The sequence below is a fragment of the Uloborus diversus genome, chromosome 3 (genome assembly GCF_026930045.1).
Source record: "Uloborus diversus isolate 005 chromosome 3, Udiv.v.3.1, whole genome shotgun sequence".
NCBI lineage: Eukaryota > Metazoa > Arthropoda > Arachnida > Araneae > Uloboridae > Uloborus > Uloborus diversus.
The window spans coordinates 71754575-71778168 of NC_072733.1; the positions used below are offsets into that span (position 1 = coordinate 71754575).

At 33.4% G+C, this 23594-nt stretch overlaps 1 protein-coding gene across 2 annotated transcripts in view; it reads right to left on the bottom strand.

The window, feature by feature from the left end:
- The window catches only part of LOC129218544 (uncharacterized), a 49545-nt gene that overhangs the window by 20276 nt on the left and 5675 nt on the right, over positions 1 to 23594 (bottom strand). Inside the window, exons 3-7 of one of the 2 annotated variants that reach the window (XM_054852843.1) lie at positions 21130 to 21242; positions 15406 to 15448; positions 12548 to 12651; positions 11426 to 11465; positions 7145 to 7281 (exon numbers count right to left, since the gene is read on the bottom strand). In XM_054852843.1, the coding sequence (XP_054708818.1) occupies positions 7145 to 7281; positions 11426 to 11465; positions 12548 to 12651; positions 15406 to 15448; positions 21130 to 21242 (437 nt within the window). The remainder of the gene's footprint in view (positions 1 to 7144; positions 7282 to 11425; positions 11466 to 12547; positions 12652 to 15405; positions 15449 to 21129; positions 21243 to 23594) is intronic. The other variant, XM_054852844.1, reaches the window with a different exon arrangement.

Here is a 23594-nt window from a genome sequence, read left to right on the forward strand (position 1 = left end):
GTAAAAGAAAAGCTTCTATTTTCACAGTTTTCATTCAACGCCGATGCGGGGAAAACAATTTGAAAAGATTTCCAAACACTTGTCATCTACCGATTCAGCAAAAAGACAAGTCAGTTACAACATTCCATTTCATCACAAAAACACGAAGTCTAATACTCTACTCTGCTGACAATTCGAAAACATCTTAATACATTTATATTACTCATGATACTGAACACGTAATTATTATGATACAATTGGGTAGGGCTGGGCCCATAACCCTTATGATAACTTACGATGTTTAAACGAAAAGCCGAAGGGCTAAATTTCGTAAGTCAGTCAACAATGTTACATGCTTATACAAGCAGAGATAATATCACACAGTAGAAGGTGCAGAATCAAATGTTAATGTGAAGAAATGAACATTGGAAACTTGTTAGAATCTTACCAAAAATTTATTGGTCCATAGTAACTAAAATGAATAAACTAACAAAAATAAGTTCATAAGAATAAACCCTGGCCATAAGTGGAGGCGGAGTTCGCAACTCCCCAACACCTATCGGACCTAACTCACAAGAGGCTGACGAACACAAAAAGAGAGAGAGAGAGAACGATTGGAATCGTTCACTATTTATACTTGCCTCATTTGCATATGATTGGGCATCAAAGGATGCCAACCTAAAACTGAAACTTTACACGTGCCGAAAGAGTTGACAAGTTAATCTAATTTGAATAAAGTAAATTTTATATTACATTACATTAGGAATGAGAACGCGGATAAATACTTACGTTGTTTGGTCTGACTTTTCTATTCAGCACAAAGGTATTTATTTATCTTATCGTTTACCGATGTCTATCACCTTTCAACAACTTAAAAATGTCTCGCCGCATCGTTTGTGCTCATTACGAGCAACTGTCAGAGTTTAAACGAGGTCATATCATTGGACTGAAAGAGGCTGGTTGGTCAAATCGGAGAATCGCTCGTCATTTGAGTCGAAGCTATGCGGCGATTCGAAGATGCTGGCAAGAATGGGTGGAAAATGGCAGAGTTCAGCGGCAGTATAGCGGTCGACCTAGGGTTACAACAGATCGTGATGACAGAGTGATTGTCCGACCAGCTGTCACAGCGCTTTCTTCATCTCTATGAACCCTCAGACATTCAACCCAAACACCAGTGTCCATTATGACCATTTAGAGACGGTTGGGACAACGAAATCTACGCTCGCGCCACCGTTACGCCATCTGCCACTGACGCCTACACACTGCCGAGTCAGATTGCAGTGGTGCATGGCTCGATCAGGTTGGAATGGTGCCGACTGGGGATGTATAGTCTTTAGTGACGAAACCCGCTTCCAACTGTGTCATGATGATCATCGAAGACGTGTCGGAGACACCCTGGGCAGAGGAGGGATCCTGGTTTCACTTTTGCACTCCACACTGGGCCTCAACAAGGCATTATGGTCTGGGGTGCCATTTCCTTTGATAACTGGACCCCTTTGGTCGTAATTAGAGGTACACTTACTGCACAGTGGTACGTCGATGACATCCTAAGACCTGTTTTGTTGCCGTTCCTTTTGCAGTACCCTCGGCTGGTTTTCAGCAGGACTATGCCAGCGGCATGCGGCATGTGTTGCTATGAACTGTCTGCAAGCTTGTTAAACTCTTCCGTGGCCTGCCAGATCGTCAGATCTGTCTCCCATCAAGCATGTCTGGGATATGATGGGATGGAGATTGCATATGGCACGGAATGTTGATAACCTCGTCCAACAATTGAAGCGAATTTGGCTAGAAATACCGCAGGACAACCCCCGGGAGCTTTATCGGTGTTTCCCACGTCGTGCTTCAGCTTGTATCTAGGCTAGAGGCGGGTCAATACCTTACTGAACTTGTTACTGTAACTCTGACATTAATTATTCAATTGTTCTAAGAATTTAATCATTTGCTAGTATGTGCATTGTCTTCCTATCCACCAATTTTCATCTCAATCGGATCACTCCTTCCTGGTGCGTCGATTTTTTTTGTTATAGAGTGTATCACGAAATGATCGTCAGTATTAAACGCTATATTAGTTTTGTATTGAAATAAGTAATTAATAGCCACAAAAAAATGAGTAAATAGACTTTTTAGAACACCCGATCGAAAACAAAAAGGGAAGTGCACAACTGGAACGTACACACACCCCACATGCGAAATTTTAACCTTCTACAGGCTTACCATTTTTTAATTATGACTTATGAGAGATACATACGTACATCCAGCCGCAAGAAACAACGCAATAATTAACTTGTTTGATACCTAAATGCAGTATTAAAAACTTACTCAAGTTTAAGTAAGCAATTTTATATGAAAAAAATAACTCCCTTTACTTTGCATTAAAAAGTAAAACAGCAAAGGGTTTTTTTCGAAAACATCGGCCAATTCCATCGGCTTTTCAATGTTTTTAAGGCCGATGGGCCGATGTTTCCTGCAAGTTAGCATCGGCCGCCGATGCTGATGCCGATGGCTAAATTCTTGAACCATCGGCGCCGATGCATCGGTCGAGTCCTAATATATATATATATATATATATATATATATATATATATATATATATATATATATATATATATATATATATATATATAGGAAATACAGCATATCATGTATAAAAAGAAAATACATGATAGGATCTTAAATAGCAATGAAACGCTGCCTATAGAAAGTACTTGGCATAATTTAAAACAAGCTATCATTGAAGCTTCAGAGAAAACTTTACCAGAGTGCCAATTAAAGGGAAAAAAACCATTGGTTTAATGAAGAATGTTGAATTATAACTGATAGAAGAATGAAGCATATAAACTGATGATACAGGAACAGTATACAAGAGATGCAGAGCTAAGGTATAAAGACCTAAGAAGGGAGGGAAAATTAGTACACAGGAAGAAAAACGATTATACCTAGATGAGTTATATCAAAATATTGAAAGTCTTAAGACACAAAAGGAAGCTAGAAAGTTTTATTAACTAGTTAATAATATAAGAGCAGACTTCAATCCTAGAACTATAGCTGGCAGAAGAGAAGATGGAGAAATTACAAGGGATACGGAAGAGGTTTTGATTAGATGGCATGAACATTTTAAGACTCAGCTAAAGGGCAAAGATATGAAGAAATAAGTACAAATAGTGTACAGTCCATCTTTTGTGACGAAGATATAGAGCATGAGCCACCAACGCTCCATGAGGTTGAGACCACAGTCAAAAATCTAAACAGTAATAAATCTTCTGGACCTGATGGTTTAAAAGCTGAACTCATAAACATCAATGACAGTAAGCTAAATAAAGAATTCCATAAACTTATTTGTTGCATCTGGACAGAGGAACGAATGCCCACTGAGTGGGAAGAAGGATCTGTCTGTCCTATTTTTAAAAAAGGAGACAAAATGGAATGTTGTAATTACAGGGGCATCTCCCTACTGAATACAGCATATAAAATCTTCTCCACCATTCTTTATCACCGATTACTTCCTTACACCTTCTAAGTTATAGGCAATTACCAATGTGGTTTCCAGAAAGGAAAAACAACAACAGACCAAATACATTCGATTAAACAAATTCTTGAAAAAACAAAAGAGTATAATATCAATACCTATCATCTCTTCATCGATTTTAAAGCTGCATATGACAGCATTTTGATAGACAAACTACTCAAAGCCCATGGGAGAATTTAATATACCAATAAAACTAATAAACCTTACTAGAATGACTCCTAAAAGAGTAAAAAACGTAGAATTAAAATTATGTCGCATCTCTCCAAACCTTTCTATACTGTAAGGGGTTTACGACAAGGTGATGCTCTCATGTGCCTTCTGTTCAACTTGGCTCTAGAAAAAGCAGTTCAAGACTGAATTAAATCCTAGCGGAACCATCCTACAAAGAACAGTCCAACTGCTTGCTTTTGCGGATGACATTAATATTATTAGGCGAACTAAGCAAGCTGTTGTTGAAGCTTTTATCTTGCTTGAGAATGCAGCAAGATGGGTCTAACCATCAATGAAAATAAAACTAAACTTATGATTGCATCAAACAGAAATGTAGATACAGCCCCTTTGAAAGTAAACAACTACATTTGAGAATGTCAAGCAGTTTAAATACCTGGACACAATGATCTCAAGCTGCAATGACCTATATATTGAGATTAAAAACAGGCTATCCATGGCTAATAGGTGCTTTTATGGCTTTAAAAACCAATTAAATTCAAATTACATTAGCATTAAAACTAAAATAATTCTATTTAAAACATTGATATATCCTGTTGTCCTGTATGGGAGTGAATGTTGGGCTCTCAACAGGGCAGAAGAGCTTTTATTGATTTTTGAGAGAAAAATTTAAGAAAGACTTTTTGGACCAATAAAACAAGATAACTGTTGGAGAAGAGCTTATAACCATGAAATTTACAAAAAGTATGGTGAACCTAACATCTTAAAGGTTATAAAGGCATCTCGCATTAGGTGGCTGGGCCACATATTTTGATATGCAGATGCATTTCCCACAAAAAGAGTCACCTTCTCTAACATTGAAGGAAAATGCCTAAGAGGGAGACCCCCTGCCAGATGGCTGGATGGGGTAGAAAAGGACTTATAGTAGGAGTGAACCAATGGAGGGTCATTGCAGGGGATAGGGTTAGGTGGGAAAGACTTCAAGAGACGATCTTGGCCTGCACTAGCAAAGAAGAAGACGTAGTGACATGAATTTGCTAAACATATATAAAACAGTAATTTACTTTCCTTTGAAGAAGCTGAAAAAAAATGGCAAGAAAAGCATGCTGGTTGGTCTCCGACTCTTACTATAGGACAGAAATGTTCAACTGTAAGGCTAGCTTTCTTAGACACAAAATCTACTCAAATTAAAACACAAAGGAATTCATCTCGGACTAGCAGAACAGTGTGTAAAAAAAATCATGATATAAAGTATGCTAAACTGGCAATTTTCAATCCTAACAAAGAGCTTCATAAAAAATTTATTTTGGAATTCATTAGCACATTTGCTTTGGGTCTTGATAGAAGAATGTCATATTTTCTGATTTTTTTTTTTTTTTAATTGGAGGGACCACATGATTTTTATCACTATTGGTAGTTTGCGAAGTGAAACAACTTTTTTTACAAATGCCAATTAGAACTTTCAACGCTAATGTGACCAAGTACAGATGCTTATTATTTGTTTCAACAAGACAACACAAGTTGGCATCATGTGTCTTGAGTAGGATCGTTATGGTTACTCACTAACTGTGTGAAAATTTTGAGTTGACCTGTAAGCAGCCCTGATTATACAATAGAGAATCTATGGGGAATTTTAGCAAAAGAAGTGAATTAAAATGATAAAAAATCTATAGATGAAAAAATAAGATGTTTGTGTGTCCCACCTTCCAGGAAAGGAGTATGGCCTAGCTACATAAAATTCAGCATACAGATGTACGTTTTGCTGATCTTGAAGCTAGATTTTTGATATTTAACGTTTTATGTGAATAATTATTAACACAATGAGCTAAAATATAAAACAGTACAATAATTTAAGAGGATAAGTTCAGAATCTCTAACCATAAATGTTAAAATGACTAGTTTTTTAGGGAACATTTAAAATATATTTATTATACATACGTTTTCATTGCTTGTGGAGAAAAGTATGGTTTTGAAAATACAACTACTGTTCATTTAAAAAAAAAAACTTCCTTTCTTCCTTTCTTTTTAAAATCAAACTTATGATTTGTAATAGGATTCTAAAGTCCCTAAAACTCATTTTCTAAGAAATCCTTTGGTAAAAAATATAATAGTCCAATAAGGTAACAATAGGCATTGAATAGCGTTTCTTTTAAAATGAAATACTGTATTGTATGAAAACCAGCATGAAGTGAAATATTTTCAATGGATTCCACATTTACAATTCTCAAGTACTTCAAAACGCTTTCCTTTCTTAACCAAATTATTAAGTCAAACCACTACAGTAATCTTGATTTATAGCCTCCATAAGAAAAAAAAAACTTTATGAAGCCACAAACAAGAGACTTTTGAAAACAACATAAAATGCTTACAAATGAAAGGTAAAAACCTTTATGCAATAAGTTTAAAACATTTTTTACAAAGTTAGAACAGGATGTGCGGTCCGAACCAACCAACAATGAAAACATCATGTAGCATCTCCAAGACAAAATTTTCAATTTTTTATGAACCATAAAACTATTTTTTGAAAAAAAAAAAAAAAAAATCTGAAAACATTAGATTTTAAATAAAAATATAATCTACAAAAAATTAGTTATCTAAAATTTCAGCTCAAAACATATTATGCTTATGCTGAAAAACTCATTTTACTGCTGTTTAAGGGTCCATATAGCTTCACAAAACTGAAATGAAGAAAATTGTTTTTTGCATTAAGAGGAAAATTGTTCATACAAAACAAGGCAATATTCTTGTTGTTAACATAGAACAATTACAAATTACCATATTGCAGTGCCAAATAAGTTATTTCCATGACCTTTTATATGTATGACTTTGTTTGCTCTCTATAAAGAAGAACAATATGTAATTGCAAGTTTAAACTATTCCATACTAATCCCTAGAACAAATAATACATGAAAAAATGTAAAACTGAAATATATTTATTAGTTTCCTTTTTTTTTTTTTTTTTTTTTTGTATGTCTCTCAACTAACAGTATGATTTTGTTCCCCTAATTTCTGAAAATTAACAACTTTAACAAAGCAACAGCATTTTTAAACAATTGCTTATCATATTATGATGAGTAGCATTAGTTTCTTCTCATGCTCAATGTTTCATTAGATTATTTCTAGCTGCATGCAAAACGTTGACCTGTAGTAGTGTTATATACAGTTCCTGAGTTTTTTTAAATTGTGGCTGCTTTAAGCTCACAAACCTTATTTTTGTTCTAAAAATAAATGTTTCAAATCAAGAATTTAGTTTTTGTGCTCATTTTACTTTGTACGTGGTCCCTTATCAAAATTTCATCACAACAGTTTTAAAGAAAACTTGAACCCAAATCAATTGATAGCTTTCTTGATATGTGCAATAGCTAAAGAACTAAAGATGCTTTGTTTTTTTCCCCATGACTAGATCATGATTGCAACAATCTAAATCCTATGACTGAATCCACAATATTATATTTTCATTGTTTCACATACCCCATTTGGCGTTTGAACAGTTTTGATTGAAACAATTTTTTTAAATTTATATGCAGAAGATGCTGGTTGTTCCCACTTCAAAGGAGGAAGATTTCTTTTTGAAAATAATCCATTTGCAGCAACTCTATCATCAATATCTAAAAAACAAAATACTTAATTGTCAAATAAATAAATCAAATTTGAGTAGATACAACATCATTCTTAAATAATGACGACATTGAAATCTGTAGCATTTATGCTCTAAACTATATTTATACTAATTGAACTTAATTGTGGATGGTAAATAATTAAATGTTTTATTACTTTTATTGGATCACCAAGAACAAATATCATAACATAAAGTAAATTTTTCAGCACAATACTCAGATTTAAAGCGTCTAACATTTCTTATTATTGCCTCAAACCAAAGTCTAAAAGAACAGCACTGAGGAATGAAAGGAAAAGCACCTAATACCAACCATTTTAAAATTTGTTATATAATGTACTTGTAATAGCTATTTCTAAAAATATTTTCTCTTCTCTGTCTTTAAATAGAAGTTTGCAATTATATAACGAGTATCTGAATAGAGCATTCAGCATTTGCAGATACCATTTATCAACTGAGATATAAAAACATTTCAGGTAACAGACACAATAAATTCCTTGAACTATGATATATAAGAGTCTTAATCTATTTACGTGTTATTTATTTCAATGCAAAGATCGTTGCTTGTTGGAATTTCGCCCATATTGCTACTGCAGGTCTAGCTGATCATATATTTCAAATTGTTTTACTTTTAACAATACCAAAATAAGAAATACACATTTTTTACAAACAGACTGATGACAGAAATCATAAATACTACATTTTTTTGGTCACTATTAAATTTCACTTATTTTTGCTATTAATAACACAAACATTTAAGGTAGGAGTTTTCTTATAGCTGTACAAAAAGTTATATGTTATTTTATAGAAATAAACTTGAAATTTAAATTTAAAAAAAAATTATGGAATGCTAAAAAAGTTTGCAAAACATTGCTGATAGTTAAAGCATAAATAAGTTCAGTAACTACCCCATCTTGCTCTGTTCCAAAACAAGAAAACCCTTTCTTTTTGCTGCTTTCCTAAACTGAGACTTGATTTTATTGATATTCCAGCTCAAAATTAAAGACTTACTAATTTTAATTTTTGAGGTGTATGGAATAATAATTACTTTTTCTGTCAAGAAGAAGTAACAATCTTTCGTGGTAAAAAAAACAACATTATTTTACACATTATTGCTACTTTTAGAATTTGTCATTTTGTACATAATACAATTTTAAAAATATAAAAAAGTACAAATGAATTTCGTTTAAAGCTAATGGTCACATTATAATCCTTATATACACATAATCATAACAAACCAAAGTAAATTTTATCTTATTGCCAACTGACAATGTCACTTACCATTGGTTGTATTAATTCAGATGAAATATGAACTGCATTTAATATGTTAAACTAGTTGTACATGGCAAATAGTTGCTTCAACCTTTGTATGGGCCAGTAAGTGCCCCAAAAAAAATGCTCTTCCTTCAAATTAGAGCCAGCATACTACTGGGGTTTGCCATGAGCATTGATAAGTCTTCTTTCATTCTCTTAGTTTTATATGGGACATTCTCCACAAAATGTAACTTTTGAATGCAAATATTTTTCAATTTCGATACCTTTTTTTAAAAATTCTTCCATGAAAGTGTTACCTACTAGAAGTAACCATAAACAATAGCTCAGCTAAGTTCCAAATATTTTACTCATAAATAAAAAAATAGGAAAAAGCCTTGTTCACGGAAATAAAAAAAAAAAATAAAAAAACTTTTAATGTTTAAAAATTGAGGCCAATTTAAACTCAAAGAAGTAATTTTGTTAATTATGCAAACAGTGAGCTATTTTAATGATTGGTGGGAATCTAATATTAAGCTCTCTTAGTTAAAGTATCGCTTAATTAGTAGTTATCCTTTTAGTTCAAATGTGCGTAAAAAAATAGTATTTAGTAAATTTAAGAATATACTGGCAATTTATAATTTTGGTAGAGCCTAAGATTGATGTATTTCCCCTCCATCATTTATTTTCACCTCATGAATAATGACATTGATAAGGTCTGTCACGGATGTGAGGAATTTTCCATTAATACTAGCCTAATCGATACATTTTTCAGGGATTTTTTTTTTCATCTTTTTTTTTTACAATCTTCACATGTTAAGCATATGAAAACATGTTCACTTCATTTTTACATTTATTTACATCCCTGAAATTCAAGTTCACGGAGGTGAGAAGTCACAGTAACCACACTTAGTATTTGAAATGAAATGAAAGAAATGGGGGTTCAACCGAACCAAGCACTGCAACCAGTGGACTATTGTACTAGTCTCCAAACAGAAGTCTTAAAACAGACCAGCAGCTGAAGTCAAATTCTGCAAACACCCAATTGGAATAACATGAATCTCTCATGGTTTAAGCAAATGATGACCAAGGTGTTCAAACCTACAGGCAGAAAACACTTCGCAATTACACAGGAATTGAGTAATAGTTTCCTCATTAAAGAGATAACCTCTGCAAATTGGATCATTACCGATACCCATGATAGCACGGTGCTACATTAAGGTGTAAACACCAGTAAGAAGAACAAAAGACTTCCTAGTACTATTTTTATTAAGAAGCCATTTGTATTTTTGGCATGTGATCCCCAGAGAGAATCTGGTCTGTCCTTCTTAGAATGACAAGCTAAATACGTTCAATGTCATCGCGAGATACCCTCTCCAACGGGATGGTTTCTCTCACAACAGCCATCTTAAACATACTCACTGCTTGAGCTTAGATAGGACTGTGGCTTACTTGTCCTTACTCGTTAAAATACAGTAGTTTGTGCTGAGGAAGGAGTTGAAACCTCTGACTAAAGACGTTTGGTTTCTCCTACCTTCTCAGGAATGGTTGGCCCAGTGTCTTTCGCCTCCTATACCAGCCTCTTCCTCTCCTGCCTGCGCTAGTGCCTATTTCATTTTTGTACACAAATGAGTACCCCCTGCCTCCCTACTGCAGAGTTGGTGGGTTGCAGACATACACCCTCACCCGCTTAGCCCGTAAGTTGCAAACCTGCACCCTCACCTCGTCCAGCAGCAAGGTTGGTGGCTCTCTCCTTCAAACCAGTAACCAGCTCCATAGGAGCTGGGAACTGGGAGGTGGTTAAAAGGTCAACACCTGCACAACAACCCTGTACGAGTGCAAGGCTAATTACAATGAGGTTTTGTATAGTTCCTTGAGGGGACCGTTTAGACATCATACAACACAAATGCCATCCATCCATCAGCACGGTGCCTCCCACCTTAGATTGGGTATCCATTTTTGTCGCCTTTTACGACACGCACGGAATAGGTTGGGACTATTCTACACTTAGTATTTAAAACAAAATCCACCTTCTTGTTTTTCGACAAAAATTTCACAACTTCTTTACGGCTGAAAATAAACAAGGTGGCTCCCTTGTATCATGGAAAATTAAATTTGGTGTCATTACTGCCACGTGTTAATGAAGAATGGCAGTATGTGTTTAGGTAATGGAGGTGAGAATTATTGTGTGACATGACTCCTCATCCTACTAAAACAAACTAAAGCACAATATTAAAAAATCAAATATGCTTAAACAATTAGTATTTGAGACACTTGTGAAATAAATAAATAAATAAGTATATACTTTTAATTAAACAAGTTATTAAGCAACATAAACAGTCACACAAGGTGTGTGTGTGTGTGACATGCCATTGAGGTGAGAATTCACATGTTGTGAACCAAAAATATACTAAAATAAAAAAATTTTTAAAAAATTGTTGGCAGGTTTAAATAGATATATTTATAATGAAATTAAGAAGCATTGTTAAAGGAATTGTTCCTTAAAGTTTTTATTGTAAAAGGCGTGTGACTGAAAGGTTACTTTTTGAAGAATGACCCATATATGAAAGTTCAGTTTGTATAGTTAAAATTCAGAGAGCATTTTTAACCCATAACAGGGGAGGTACGGTCTCACAGACCACTCAAAAGTTCATCCCACCATATCTATTTCATTTTTAGTCCGATTGAATGGTTTTTCCCCCCAATAGCTTTTAGTTTTGTGACCTTGAACACCTCCCTTGCTTATCAGTACATTTGGCAAGTTCATCTGGTTTAAATTTCATTGCATTCTTTAGAAGCGGTCTGTGAGACCACTTCTAAAGCTTCTGCACCTTCCTTATCTAGGGTTTTATTTTTTAAATTTTGAATTAGTTTACTAATATTACCTGTATCTTTATAACTATCATCAAGTGGTCCATCAAACACCTGGAAGCAAAATTATGTATTCAATCATGAGCAATTTTCAATGAAAGACTGAGTAAAAGCACAAATAGATTTCAAACAAAAACGAAGAAAACAATTAGAATGAAGTTAATGTACATAAATGTAATAATGGAAATTAACCAGCTTTTCAACATTATACCTTGTAAACCCCATTGTTTTAATTACAATGCATTGAGAAATGAATAACTAATACAATATAAGGATTGTTTCCAGACTTTGACTACAGATATAAATTGAAAATGAGTGCATCATATTCCAGCTGGGATCAAAACCATGACCTTCTAATTTTAAAAACCTGTACAAGCATGCAGGGGCATGCACAGGGGGAGAAGGGACACCTGTTGGCCCAGGCTCGAGTTTGAAGAGGGCCCATATTTTTCAAACTAGGCGTGAAATATAGGGGTAAACAATATGGAGGGGGACCCAGAAAAGTAATTTGTGATGGGCTCCAAAATTTCTGTGCACGCGGCTGCAAGCATGCAGCCATTACAAAAAATGACAAGCACTAAATGCACCAAATCTGTTACAAAAACACAGCCAGAAAATCATACACCATTTACTGGATTTACCAAGCTGGTAATTTTGCAGCACATTTCAGTCAAAAATGAAAGAGAACGTGCACTACATTGACTGTGATGCAAAAACTTTGTTATGAAAAGTAGAGTAAAATCAAGAAATAATTCTGTAATAATATCCGACATTGCAAGGGAAATCTAGAAATAGCTCAGGGTGATGGTTAACAGAAAAAGACTCAATCCCCCCCTCATACATAAAAAAAAGAAAATCCAGATTTTTAAATCGAAAATTATAGTTGTCATGATTTAAAGCAATCTGCATGTTCTGTATGATTAAGTTCTATGCAAACACAATGACAATATTTTTTTTTTTTTGGTCAAGAATTCAAAATGTTTTTGAGAGAGCTGTTTTGGAAACATAGTGTGAAATAATAAAAAAAAAGAAACAACATTTACCCATTAAATGATCTTAGAACTCTCAGTAAGTAAAATGCAATCATTAAAGGGAAAAAAAAAACCCCACAGCAGCTAAATAAGTTTCAAAAGTACCTTAGGCATTATTTTTGTTGGATGCTGACTTTCCTCAGGATTCTTAAGCATGTAATTTATAGGGTTTTCTTCAGTTGGAAATCTTTCACTCCAATACTCCAAACCTGAGTGAATTAAAGAGAAAGAAGAAGAAAAATCAATTATAATTTATATATTATGCACACATACATAATATATCTACAACTATACACAGCATGTCCCTGTTTCACCCGCAAGACTATACTTTTTGAAACCATTTCTCCTAGATATACACTTCCAATTGAAAAAATGGTTAAAATAAAGTGCAGAGTTATGATAGGAAGAGTTTGAAATGAAGAAAATACGAAACCTAACATTTTATATCTACTCTATATCTCTCTATTCGAATTTAAGGAAATCACAAGCATAAAAAACAATTGGAACAAAAAATCAAAGCCTTTCTTACTAAAATTCAACAAATTTTTCAAGTTTGAAGTAGGGTTTCAAGTTTGAAGGGTCTGAGCTGAAAATGAGAATGGAAGATATGACCTACCAGAAGAGCACTGATTATGGTAATTACTGAAGCCAAAAAAAAAAAAAAACAGCATATATTTGCCCTTTTCATTGCTATTGAAAAAACAAATGAAATGTTATACTATGATACATAAAAACACACTACAAAAGTTTCTACAGGTTCAGAAAAAAAACAGGTTTATTAAGTCCCTATATGGCCTCTGAAAACCGCGAGTGTAAAGTGGCATGAGCCAAAAAATATTAAGTTTCATTATCTTGGTGAATATTGGTCTTATTTACGTCAATTTTTCGGGGTTTAAATTCTATTTTTTCGTGCTTAAGATTACTCTAAATATGAATGGGAAGACATAGGGACCATATGAAAAGTTACATTTTGTATTTTTTCACTAAATATTGTTTTTCTTTCAAACTTTAAATACATTAATTCTGCACTTTATTTTAACCATTTTTGGGGTTGCAAGTATGTATCTATGGCTAACGGTTGAGAAAATAAAGACAGAAACTGCTTTCCAGCCATAGGTGTCATTTCTTATGGAAAGTTTCCATAAAAGTCTTGCTGCAGAAAGCAGTTTAGAATCTATTAGACTTGTGGATGGATATGGCATCCATTTGATGATGACTTGCCGAATTCAGCACAAAAAATGAGATTCTAAATCCTGTTTCAGCTCAATTCTAATGGCAACATTTTAAGAAGTTTTCACAGAACCTTTTTAAAACCTACGGTAACATTTCCCTTCGAAAATCTCCAGGAAATATTTTTCTATCAAAATTGGCCTAGAAACTACTACACTTAATGACCATCTGATGACAAATCGGAACATTTGGTTTTTATTTAACAATACAGTGAAACCTGTGTAAGTTGACCACTTGCGGTGCACAACTTTAGTGGTCAACTTACAGAGGTTGATTTATATGATAAGGGCTAATTCTGTGCCTGAAAAAAAGCGGTCAACTTAGAAAGGTGGTCAACTTACAAGGGTGGTCAACTTCCCAGATTTTACTGTATCTTAACAAATTTGGGGTAACAAATGAGATTCTAATGTAATCCATTTTGTGATATATATTTGGCAAAGTTTCTATAGATCTCCATATCCGTCAGCAAAGGATATGGAGTCTCACATACTGAAAATTTCTTCAAATTCTTTCCTGCCAAAAATGGTTTAGAAACTACTAGGTTTAGTGCTAGATTTGGTGGTAACTATTTTGCGATATATCGTCAAATTTGGTGAGCAATTGGCGATATCTTGGTAAATATGGTATCAAAAATGACTTTCTCATTTGGTTGGCAATGTTGGCAAAGTTTAATGCTTCTCGTTAAATCCAACGACAAATCTAGCTCTCGGTTTAGGAGGATGTTTTATTTAAAGTAGTTAACAACAATGGGAACGCCACCCCATAAGTTAAAATTCTCATAATTATCAATCTTAAAAATAAACTATAATATTACTTGAAAATTAAACACCTTCAAAAGTTCTTTGCAATGGTAAAAGACACAATAATTTGAGAAGTTACATTATTGAAACAGGAATGAAATTTTTTCCAGACTTTGAATAGCTGCCTATAGTTGTGTAGTATACAACACAACTATACAATTTTGTTTACTGGAAAGTTTTAGCAATTTTTTACCTTCTCTGGAGCAGGACCATTTTTACTGAATGTTAAACCCTTTACTACAGCCAGAGTATACTCAAGAATTCCAAGAGGTTTAAAAGTAACTTTAAGTTCATAATACATACAAATGTATATTTTTACAATATGAATACATTTATTGAAAATAACTTTTTATTGATCATGATGATGTACATTTTTTACAACATGTTTATATTCTTTTTAAAAAAGTTTCAGAGCATCAATCTTATGCACATGAAGTTTTAAGTATATACTAAGTACCAAGATGGCTAGATTAGCCACTTATATATGTTGCAAATTGTACCTATGTGCTTAAATTTGTAAACATTATGTATTTTCTTAAAATATGTTTAGATGATATATATTTTCAAACAGCAGACCTTTGAGTGCTCATGATCTGCATAGGTTCACTTAGTAATGGGTGCTTTAATTTCAAAATATTAATTAATTCTCATAGATGAACCAATTGATAGCATTTTTCAAAAAGAGAATGGATGCTCAAGTTTGTTAAGTGTTGAAAATTTTTAATAACACAAAGATATTTAGTTAAATTTAAATTTTTAAAGTAGCAGCAATTTTTATCTCTATAATATAGAATAAAATTTCTATAAAGAACTACTTCAAGCCTGATATGGATAAAGTCACAGCTTTCCCATAAATAACTGCATAACACTTTTAGTAATAAAAGCAATAATAGAGAACAATAATGGAGCAGTGTAAAAGTGCACCAAAATTACCTGAATCTTTACAGCTATCATCATTAAAAGGAGCACCAAAAATCTATAAATAAAATTATAGCTTCAGTTTCAAAGTTTTAATGTAAATGTATAAATTAAAAACTCAAATAAATTCCACAAGAGAAGCATGAAAATAATATTAAAACATAATCATACACTAAATGTGCTGAAAAAAATCAACATGTTCTAATTTGAAATCATAGCTTGTTTGTTAACTATTGGTTGATGCTTTGTTAACTTAACTATTAGTGATACTTTGAAAAGCATTATTAACTTAACTATTGGTGGTACATTGAAATGCATTGATAACAAAACTATTAATGTTACTCGACAATGAAAACTAAAAAACAAAATAAATAAATAAAAATCTGAAGAATAATCAACAACTGCTATAAAATGCTTTAAAACTAAAATATATTTTTATTAGCAAAATAATTTAATTTCAGAGAATGGCTATTACAGTAATTACCAATGAAAAACTGACTGAAAAAATACTTTTGAACAGAAAACTTTGACCTAAAAACTTCTTAGAAAAATAAAGAAGAAAAAGATGATGCAAACATTAATGTCATACAAAGAAAGGAATGGACTGAGCATTAAAGTTTGACCACGGAGAGAAGGTATATGGACTGGAAGCCTAGAAATGGAACACTTCATTTTGAAATATGTAGGACGAGTGAGAGTGTACAAACAGAACAGGAATACATGGCAAAGACGCGTTTGATAGTGATATTTCGCAGGGGCGAACTAACACATTAGGGGACCCGTTCCAACATACAACTGGGGAGTTCTCTTAACCTTCCATTCTTGTAGTAAAAGTTTTTGAAGAGCACATATTGTTAATTTATGATTGTTATTACACTTAATCATTAATTCATCCAGTAACAATCTTCTGAAAAACTTTAACCTTGTTTCATTTATAAAAGAGTATATTTTATAATGATACAGCTAGAAATAATATTTACATCAAGGGAGGGGGGGTCACTTTTGTCAATATCGACAAAATTGGGCAACAAGAAGTGTTAAAAACAGAAAGGCAGTAGGTACAGAAAGCTTACGTGCCAAGCTTCTAAAGTATGGATGAACTTTGCAACAGGAAATAGTACTCAAACTATTTAACATGTGCAGGAAAAGCTGTGAAATACAGTTGGAAACCAGCAAATATTATTTCTATCTTTAACTGAGGAGACCACAGCTGTTGCGGAAACTACACAGTATACTTAAGAATACTTATAAACTCTACAGTAAAATTATTAATAATAGATTGCAGATACCATATAAAAAAATGCATTTTGGTTTGCTAATAAACGATCTTGGGCCACTCGAGACATTTTTGCAATTGGTTCCAAAGTTTTTTCTAGAAGTAAAGTTATTAAACTCACAAAATTCAGAGCTCACTAAAAGAAAAACTTTTAGAAGTGACTATAGAGGACAAAAGCAACAAAGATACTGACATCGATGACATACAATTAAAGTTTTCAAATCGAAAATTTGAGTCTATCATTGACAATGGCAAATGATCTTTCTGATTTGTTAGTGAAGGAAGTTACTGTCATCATGGAAGTAAGATGAACGAACATGTATGTGATACTACCCTACAAAGAATTATAGAGAAAACTAATGACTTCCGAAAAACTATCAACCACAGTTTTTTCCTGTATATAGTTAGTTATTTCAAGTTTTCTTTATATACATTGCGTGTATATATCCAATAGGACATGGCCGATGCATCAGCGCCGATGGTTCAACAATTTAGCCATCGGCGGCCGATGCTAACTAGCAGGAAACATCGGTCCATCGGCCGCTGATGGTTCAACAATTTAGCCATCGGCGGCAGATGCTAACTAGCAGGAAACATCGGCCCATCAGCCTTAAAAAACATCGAAAAGCCGATGGAATTGGCCGATGTTTTTGAAAAAAGAAAGGACCTTTGTTGTTTTACTTTTTAATGCAAAATAAAGGAAATTATTGTTTTCATATAAAATTATTAACTTAAATTTCAGTATGAATTTCTATTTTAGTCACCCTTGAAAGAGTTTTTAATACTGCCTTCAGATACTAAACAAGTTAATTATTGCATTCTTTCTTGCGGCTGGATGTAGGTATGTATCTCTCATAAGTCATAACTCCATGTGGGGTGTGCATACGTTCCAGTTGTCCACTTCTCTTTTTTGTTTTCGATCGGGTGTTCTAAAAAGACTATTTACTCATTTTTTGTGTCTATTAATTACTTATTTCAATGGAAAACTAATATAGCGTCTCAGACTGATGATCATTTGGTGATATATTGCCGAGTTGGAGACCATGGAAACAAATATGAGATGGCAAAACCGGTTTTGTTTCATTTTGTTAGATTCCCGTTGAACCGACGGCAATTTTTAATTTTTCGATATTTGTAATATGAATTATAGTAATGCAGTCTTTTCTGTATTGCTTCGGCGGAGTTACAAGTTTGGGGCCCGTCGAAATACATTTTGGGGCCCTATTTCTCTATCACGTAAGTTGTAAAACATTTATCATAAGCATTATTGTAACTCCTATGGTGCACCTATGGTCATGCGGGCCTCTCCCGCAATTGCAACATTTGCGATATTTTAAATATTAGACTATTTTTTGTATTTCAGAGAACACTTGCGTGCCCCTCCTTAGTTGTTTAAAACTAACACCATTCATAAAATTAGAGATTTTTTTTCAAGCTTTATCTATTGTTTAGGAAGAATTTAGAGCATTAATGAAAGAAATTGATTAAAGACGATTTAAATGGTGACATAATTCGGAAATCAAAGGGACTTTTGAATTTTTTTCTTCGTAAGTGCTGAAGTAGATTCAGAAACTCTTTCAAGGCGTTGGTGGTAGCGGTTCTGTACTAAAAAAAAACGAGGCCGAAGTTGGGGCCAAAGTTTAATGTTGTGAGTTACTCCAAAATCAGAGGGTGACCCCCGAACCCACCCTCATCGTTTCAAGCATTTCTTAAATATTTAGCGATTATTTATTTTGGTCAAGGAATGTCATTTTGCGTATTTCTTATACTTGTTTCACCTACATTTCGTAATGCACCATCATTTTTGCATCATTAATAGCGTTTGATTTTTTTTTTCTGTTTTAAGTAACTATTTTTATGTATTTATATGAAATCAATGTATAAGTTATTTTCATTTTCATCATATTTTTAATAATATGTTATAGAAAAGTTTCAAGGATTATCTATTATGCAATTTAAATTTCAGAAAAATATTGTTAAATTGGAAAATTTAATTTGAACTTGTTTGTAGTGCTTCATAAAAGGTTAAACAATCAAATCGTTCAATATTACGCGTGCAAACATCAGATCAAGTAGTATGTGTATTTAGTTATTAACTTATTGTAAATATTGAGTTTATTTAATGTAGCTGCGTTTTAAGAACCTCGCTCTTTTCATGGCTATTTCTTTTTTCCCCAGAATTTATGCCACTGTTACAGCTTTCATGAAAAATGCAAACTTTTCTATTCATAAATTTTAAATAAGTATAAAAATATTCCTATTATGATTTAATATTGCAATTTATGTTACCTTTTTTGTTTAATTTGTTGACTAAAAAATGTTACGTGCAATCTTTCCACTTTAATTTCGTAATTTGTTGATGGTTTCATAGTTTTATTCTTAATTTTTTTTGAATGATTAAAACAACATAATTTAATGTTTTTTAACTATGTTTAGTGTACCTAAATCCATACATTATTACAATATTACTAAAATCTTAGTTATATGTTCAAGTAAAAAAAAACAAAACAAATCAATTGGTTATTAAACAGTCTCTTTGTTTTTCTTCCTTTTTTTTTTTTTTTGGCTCTTGTTTTTTGTTTTCCATCACACAGCAGTCAAAAAAGGAGAAGCATAACTACACCCTATACAGATTGTACGTAGCACGATCCAAAAGTTCGGGGGACAAGCTGCATAAAACCTTACCCAGAATAGTTCACATTACCGAAGCACATCCACCTTCAAAAAGTCACTTTGAGGGACTATGTACTTCTGCCAGTGTTCATATAACTTTTGGAAACACTCCTGGGAGCCATTTTTCGCTACCTTCTGTGATGCAGCTTTATCTTCTCCTGACGGAAGAAAGCGGAGTCCATACAAATGTTTTCTTACTGGGAACAGGTAAAAGTCACACGGAGCTAAGTCCGACGAAATGTTGTGTTATTTGTCATATCAGAGTATTGACCAATCGAACCGTGCATCCTCAACATGAAAGTTGCTTTCTTCCCCACGATGAAGTTAAAGCAGTAGCGCAAGAGGCCATACAGGTGGTTGCGAAAAATGGCTGCCAGGAGTCTTTCTAAAAGCTTTTCGAACGTTGGCAGAAGTGCATAGTCGTTCAAGGTGACTATTTTGTAGATAGATGTACTTCGGTAATGTGAACTATTCAGGGTAAGGTTTTATACAACTTGTTCTCCAACTTTTAAATCATACTACGTACGTATGAGTTTCCAACTTACTATTTCATAACGTTTTTAAGTGACTCAAGTTTACGTGCACGAAGACATCACAAGAGAATTTGTGATAATTAACTAAGGAGGCATTCAAAATGGATATTTCAGTCATCTATACGTTCTTAGGTACATAAGCATGTGCAGATGTGCCGAAAAAACTTGTGAAGTTTAAATTGGGTGATCGTGAAATAGAAATTTAGGTCGAAATCTCTTTTTTTTTTGTGATTAAAATTCCTTATTCGTAGAAAGGAAGTAAAGTGAATTGAATCAATGATCCTTTAAATCCCTGACTCTTATTAATTCATTTCTGTAAGATTTTTTTGAGCAATCACGATTGCTAATTGTTCTCATTTGACTGTCCTTGATGCTACGCTGATTTTATTTCCCCCCCCCCCACACACCTCCCTCTGCAGCACTTTTGCCCACCGTCCTCTGCAGGCGCAGCTCCTCCGGTCCTGAGCAATGTCCCTCGAAATTCGCTTCTCCTGGTCGGTGGCGTCTATGTCCCACACACGCTCATACACACGCCTATGTGCATACACAAGTCTATGCACACACAAGCCTACACACGCACAAGCGCCTACACACACACCTGTGTGTATGCACAGGTCTACGCACACACAAGCCTACACATGCATGCGCGCCTACACATACACATGTAATCGCCCAGGAGAAGGGGCAGGTTTTGAGGACAGGAGTAGTTTTTAGAAACTAACTCCAATGAGTAGGGTCCTGTCGCAACTCGTGATTGCAAAAAACATAATTTGAATTAAAAATATGAGAATTCAAAAAAATTTTCAACTTTTTTTTTTGCCATTGGCCAATGGCGATCGGCCATTTGGAGGAAAACAATCGGCCATCAGCCATTTTTGAACAATCAGCCCATCGACCAAAAAATGTCATTGGTCAAACCCTAATATCCAAATAAGTACACACTAAACTTCTTATATAATTATCTATCACTAGAATGAAGTTTTTTTTTTTATCAGTGGAACCTAATCATTTTTGTGAAACGCAATGTGTGTCGTTTACTGTATATACATATATATTTCATTGTATAAAATGGTGACATATCAGAGCAACTGTAAGACATTTAATCCCAGAAACAACAGTAAGATATCCTACAGTTGCTCTGAGACAACAATGTGATTAATCAAATTCAAAGATTTACTGAAAATGAAACATAGTTTAAAAATTTTTTGACTACTATAAGATAGATTTATTAATGTTATAACACCCAATTAGCTTAACTATTTTTAAAAGTACCGGAGGCATGATTTTCGTTGAATTTTCTTCAGTGCTCTTAAACATATAATTCCTAGGATCATCATCAGGATGAAATCTTTCATTCCAGTTGTGGAAACCTGCATGAATTAAAGAAAGCAAATGAACAACTCAATCATTTCCATTCTATATAGCTATGCATAAACATACTAGCAAGTGCGCCAGTTTTTTTTTTCTTAAAGGCATGTTTATAAAAACTAAATGCCATAACCTTTTTTTCGGGATGTGTAATTTTAAATACATAATTTTTGAAAAATAGTAACATTCAAGATTAATTCTGCATAAATCAAGATATACTCATATTTAGGTTTAAAAGTAAATAAAAAATTAGTCATTGTCATGAGCAATACATATTATATTTTTACACTCTGAAATTATCATTAGAAATATAAAATGCATAAGATTCTTTGCATTTGACACTTTTGTATCAGTAGTTTATCAATAGAACACCCAGCGGTAGCACTTTGCACTTCGCACTGCAGATCCAGGTTCAATTCCAGGGGTGGGCATGGTCCCAGTAGCAGAAACTTGTTTGTTGAAAATAATCTGCAGCATTATTATTAGTTTTATTTTAAGTTTTCATATAATACACAAGTCCTTTGTAAAGGTCAAAACTCAGAATTTTTCCAACTGGCCAGTGGACATTAGACCTGAAACACTTAGTGGCAAACACTGTCACCAAGTTTTAAAGTATTAAAGTGGGGGGGAAAATGGGGGGGGGGGGTAGTTTTCACTACCTTCATAAAAATAAATAAAACTCTGCACAATATGAAAAATAATTATTCAATACAGATTTATTTGAATATGGAAAACTTAAGTTAAAATAGGTTTTTGATTTTTTTTTTTTTCAAAAAATAAATAAATAAATTAGTAAATGAGAAGTTGGCTGGAAACTGCATTTCAAATGAAAGTTTTAGTTTATAGCAAAGTCTCCACAGGAATGAGGATCAAATACAATTGTGCAGATAATAATTCACATTTTTCATGAAAATAATTTTTTAAAAAACATGATTTACTGAACATTTTGTTTATTTTCAATAATTTACATTGAGGTAAACATCCAGTTCTGTTTTTGGAAACTTAGGCAATAGTCTCGTCTATTTCCATCTTGCTAATGACCAAACATGGCGTCTTCACAAGAAATTCAAGATTATAAAAATATTTTTGAATATGTTACATTAAAGTAGTAATAAATTCAAAATCCTTAAAAAAAAATCAATTTAGTTGAAATAGTCCGTTGATAGCACATTTTAGCCTCTAAAGCAATGAAGATAAGATAAAATTCTAAAGATAAAATTTTGCATATCTGAAAAAATGGTACATTTTGCATAACTTTCTATAGTTTGCATTGCAATAAAGATCTGATTCTGTTCATGAAAACGTAGGCACTTGAAGAATCTTGCGAACTAACATCTTGGGAATGACCAAATATGGCGACTACGCCAAAAATTAAGGTATAAATTTCTGAATTTGCTGCAAAAAAATAATTAAAAATAAAAATCCTCATGAGACTACACTTTAGTTGAAAAGTTTTAGCACTTTTGCATCCAATGAGGCAAATGCAGTGAGGATAAGGTGCAATTTTAAATATGAAATTTATCATTTCTCAAGAAAATTATTTAAAAAAAAAATCCAAAGAAAAAAAAATGATTTGCAGTGCATTTTACATTATTTTCATTAGTTTGCAGTTAATAAAACACCGAATTCTGCTCTATTTTTGAAAACTTAGGCACTTGAGCATCTTGTCTACTTCGATCTTGTGAATGACCAAATATGGCGACTATGTTTCTAGCTGAAATGCTGAAGCATCGCCTTGCCGGTCAAAAAATGATCTTTGCCAAGTTGTTTTCATTTTTTTTCAATTTATTTTTTCTTTCTTTCTTTTTGTTCTTTTGAAAAATTATCTGCAGGCCGCTGAAAAATCTGCAACTCACGCCTCACCTCTCGCAATTTCTGGTACCAAGGGCATGGTCAACTCAGCTTTTCATCCCTTTAGTGAGTTGATTAAATGAGCACCAAGCATGCTTGGGAACTAAACCCTGGCAAGTTCCACATTTGGCTGACCACCTAACTGGAGCATTTGCCTCGTGCTTGAGAAAACTGCGACGGCCAAAGTAGGCCTTGGCCCTGATGGGCTGTTGCGCCACTGGGTTTGGTTTGGCTAGTTTACCAAGAGCCAGAAAAAAAAATTCTGGACTAATAGGAAGCACTACTTTTCCAATTAATTAAAAGTGTGCAAGAAACATGCATTCGAAAGGTGAAAAAGGTGAGCAAATAATACATGGTAGAATACAGGGTTGTAAGAGTTTCGGCCAGTGGTGGTTTTAACTGCGGATAAAACCGGTTAAAACCGGCATGGATAAAATCAGTTTTGGCCATTGGGAAATAATAAAATTTAAAAACAAAATAAATGACTATATAATTAAAAGACA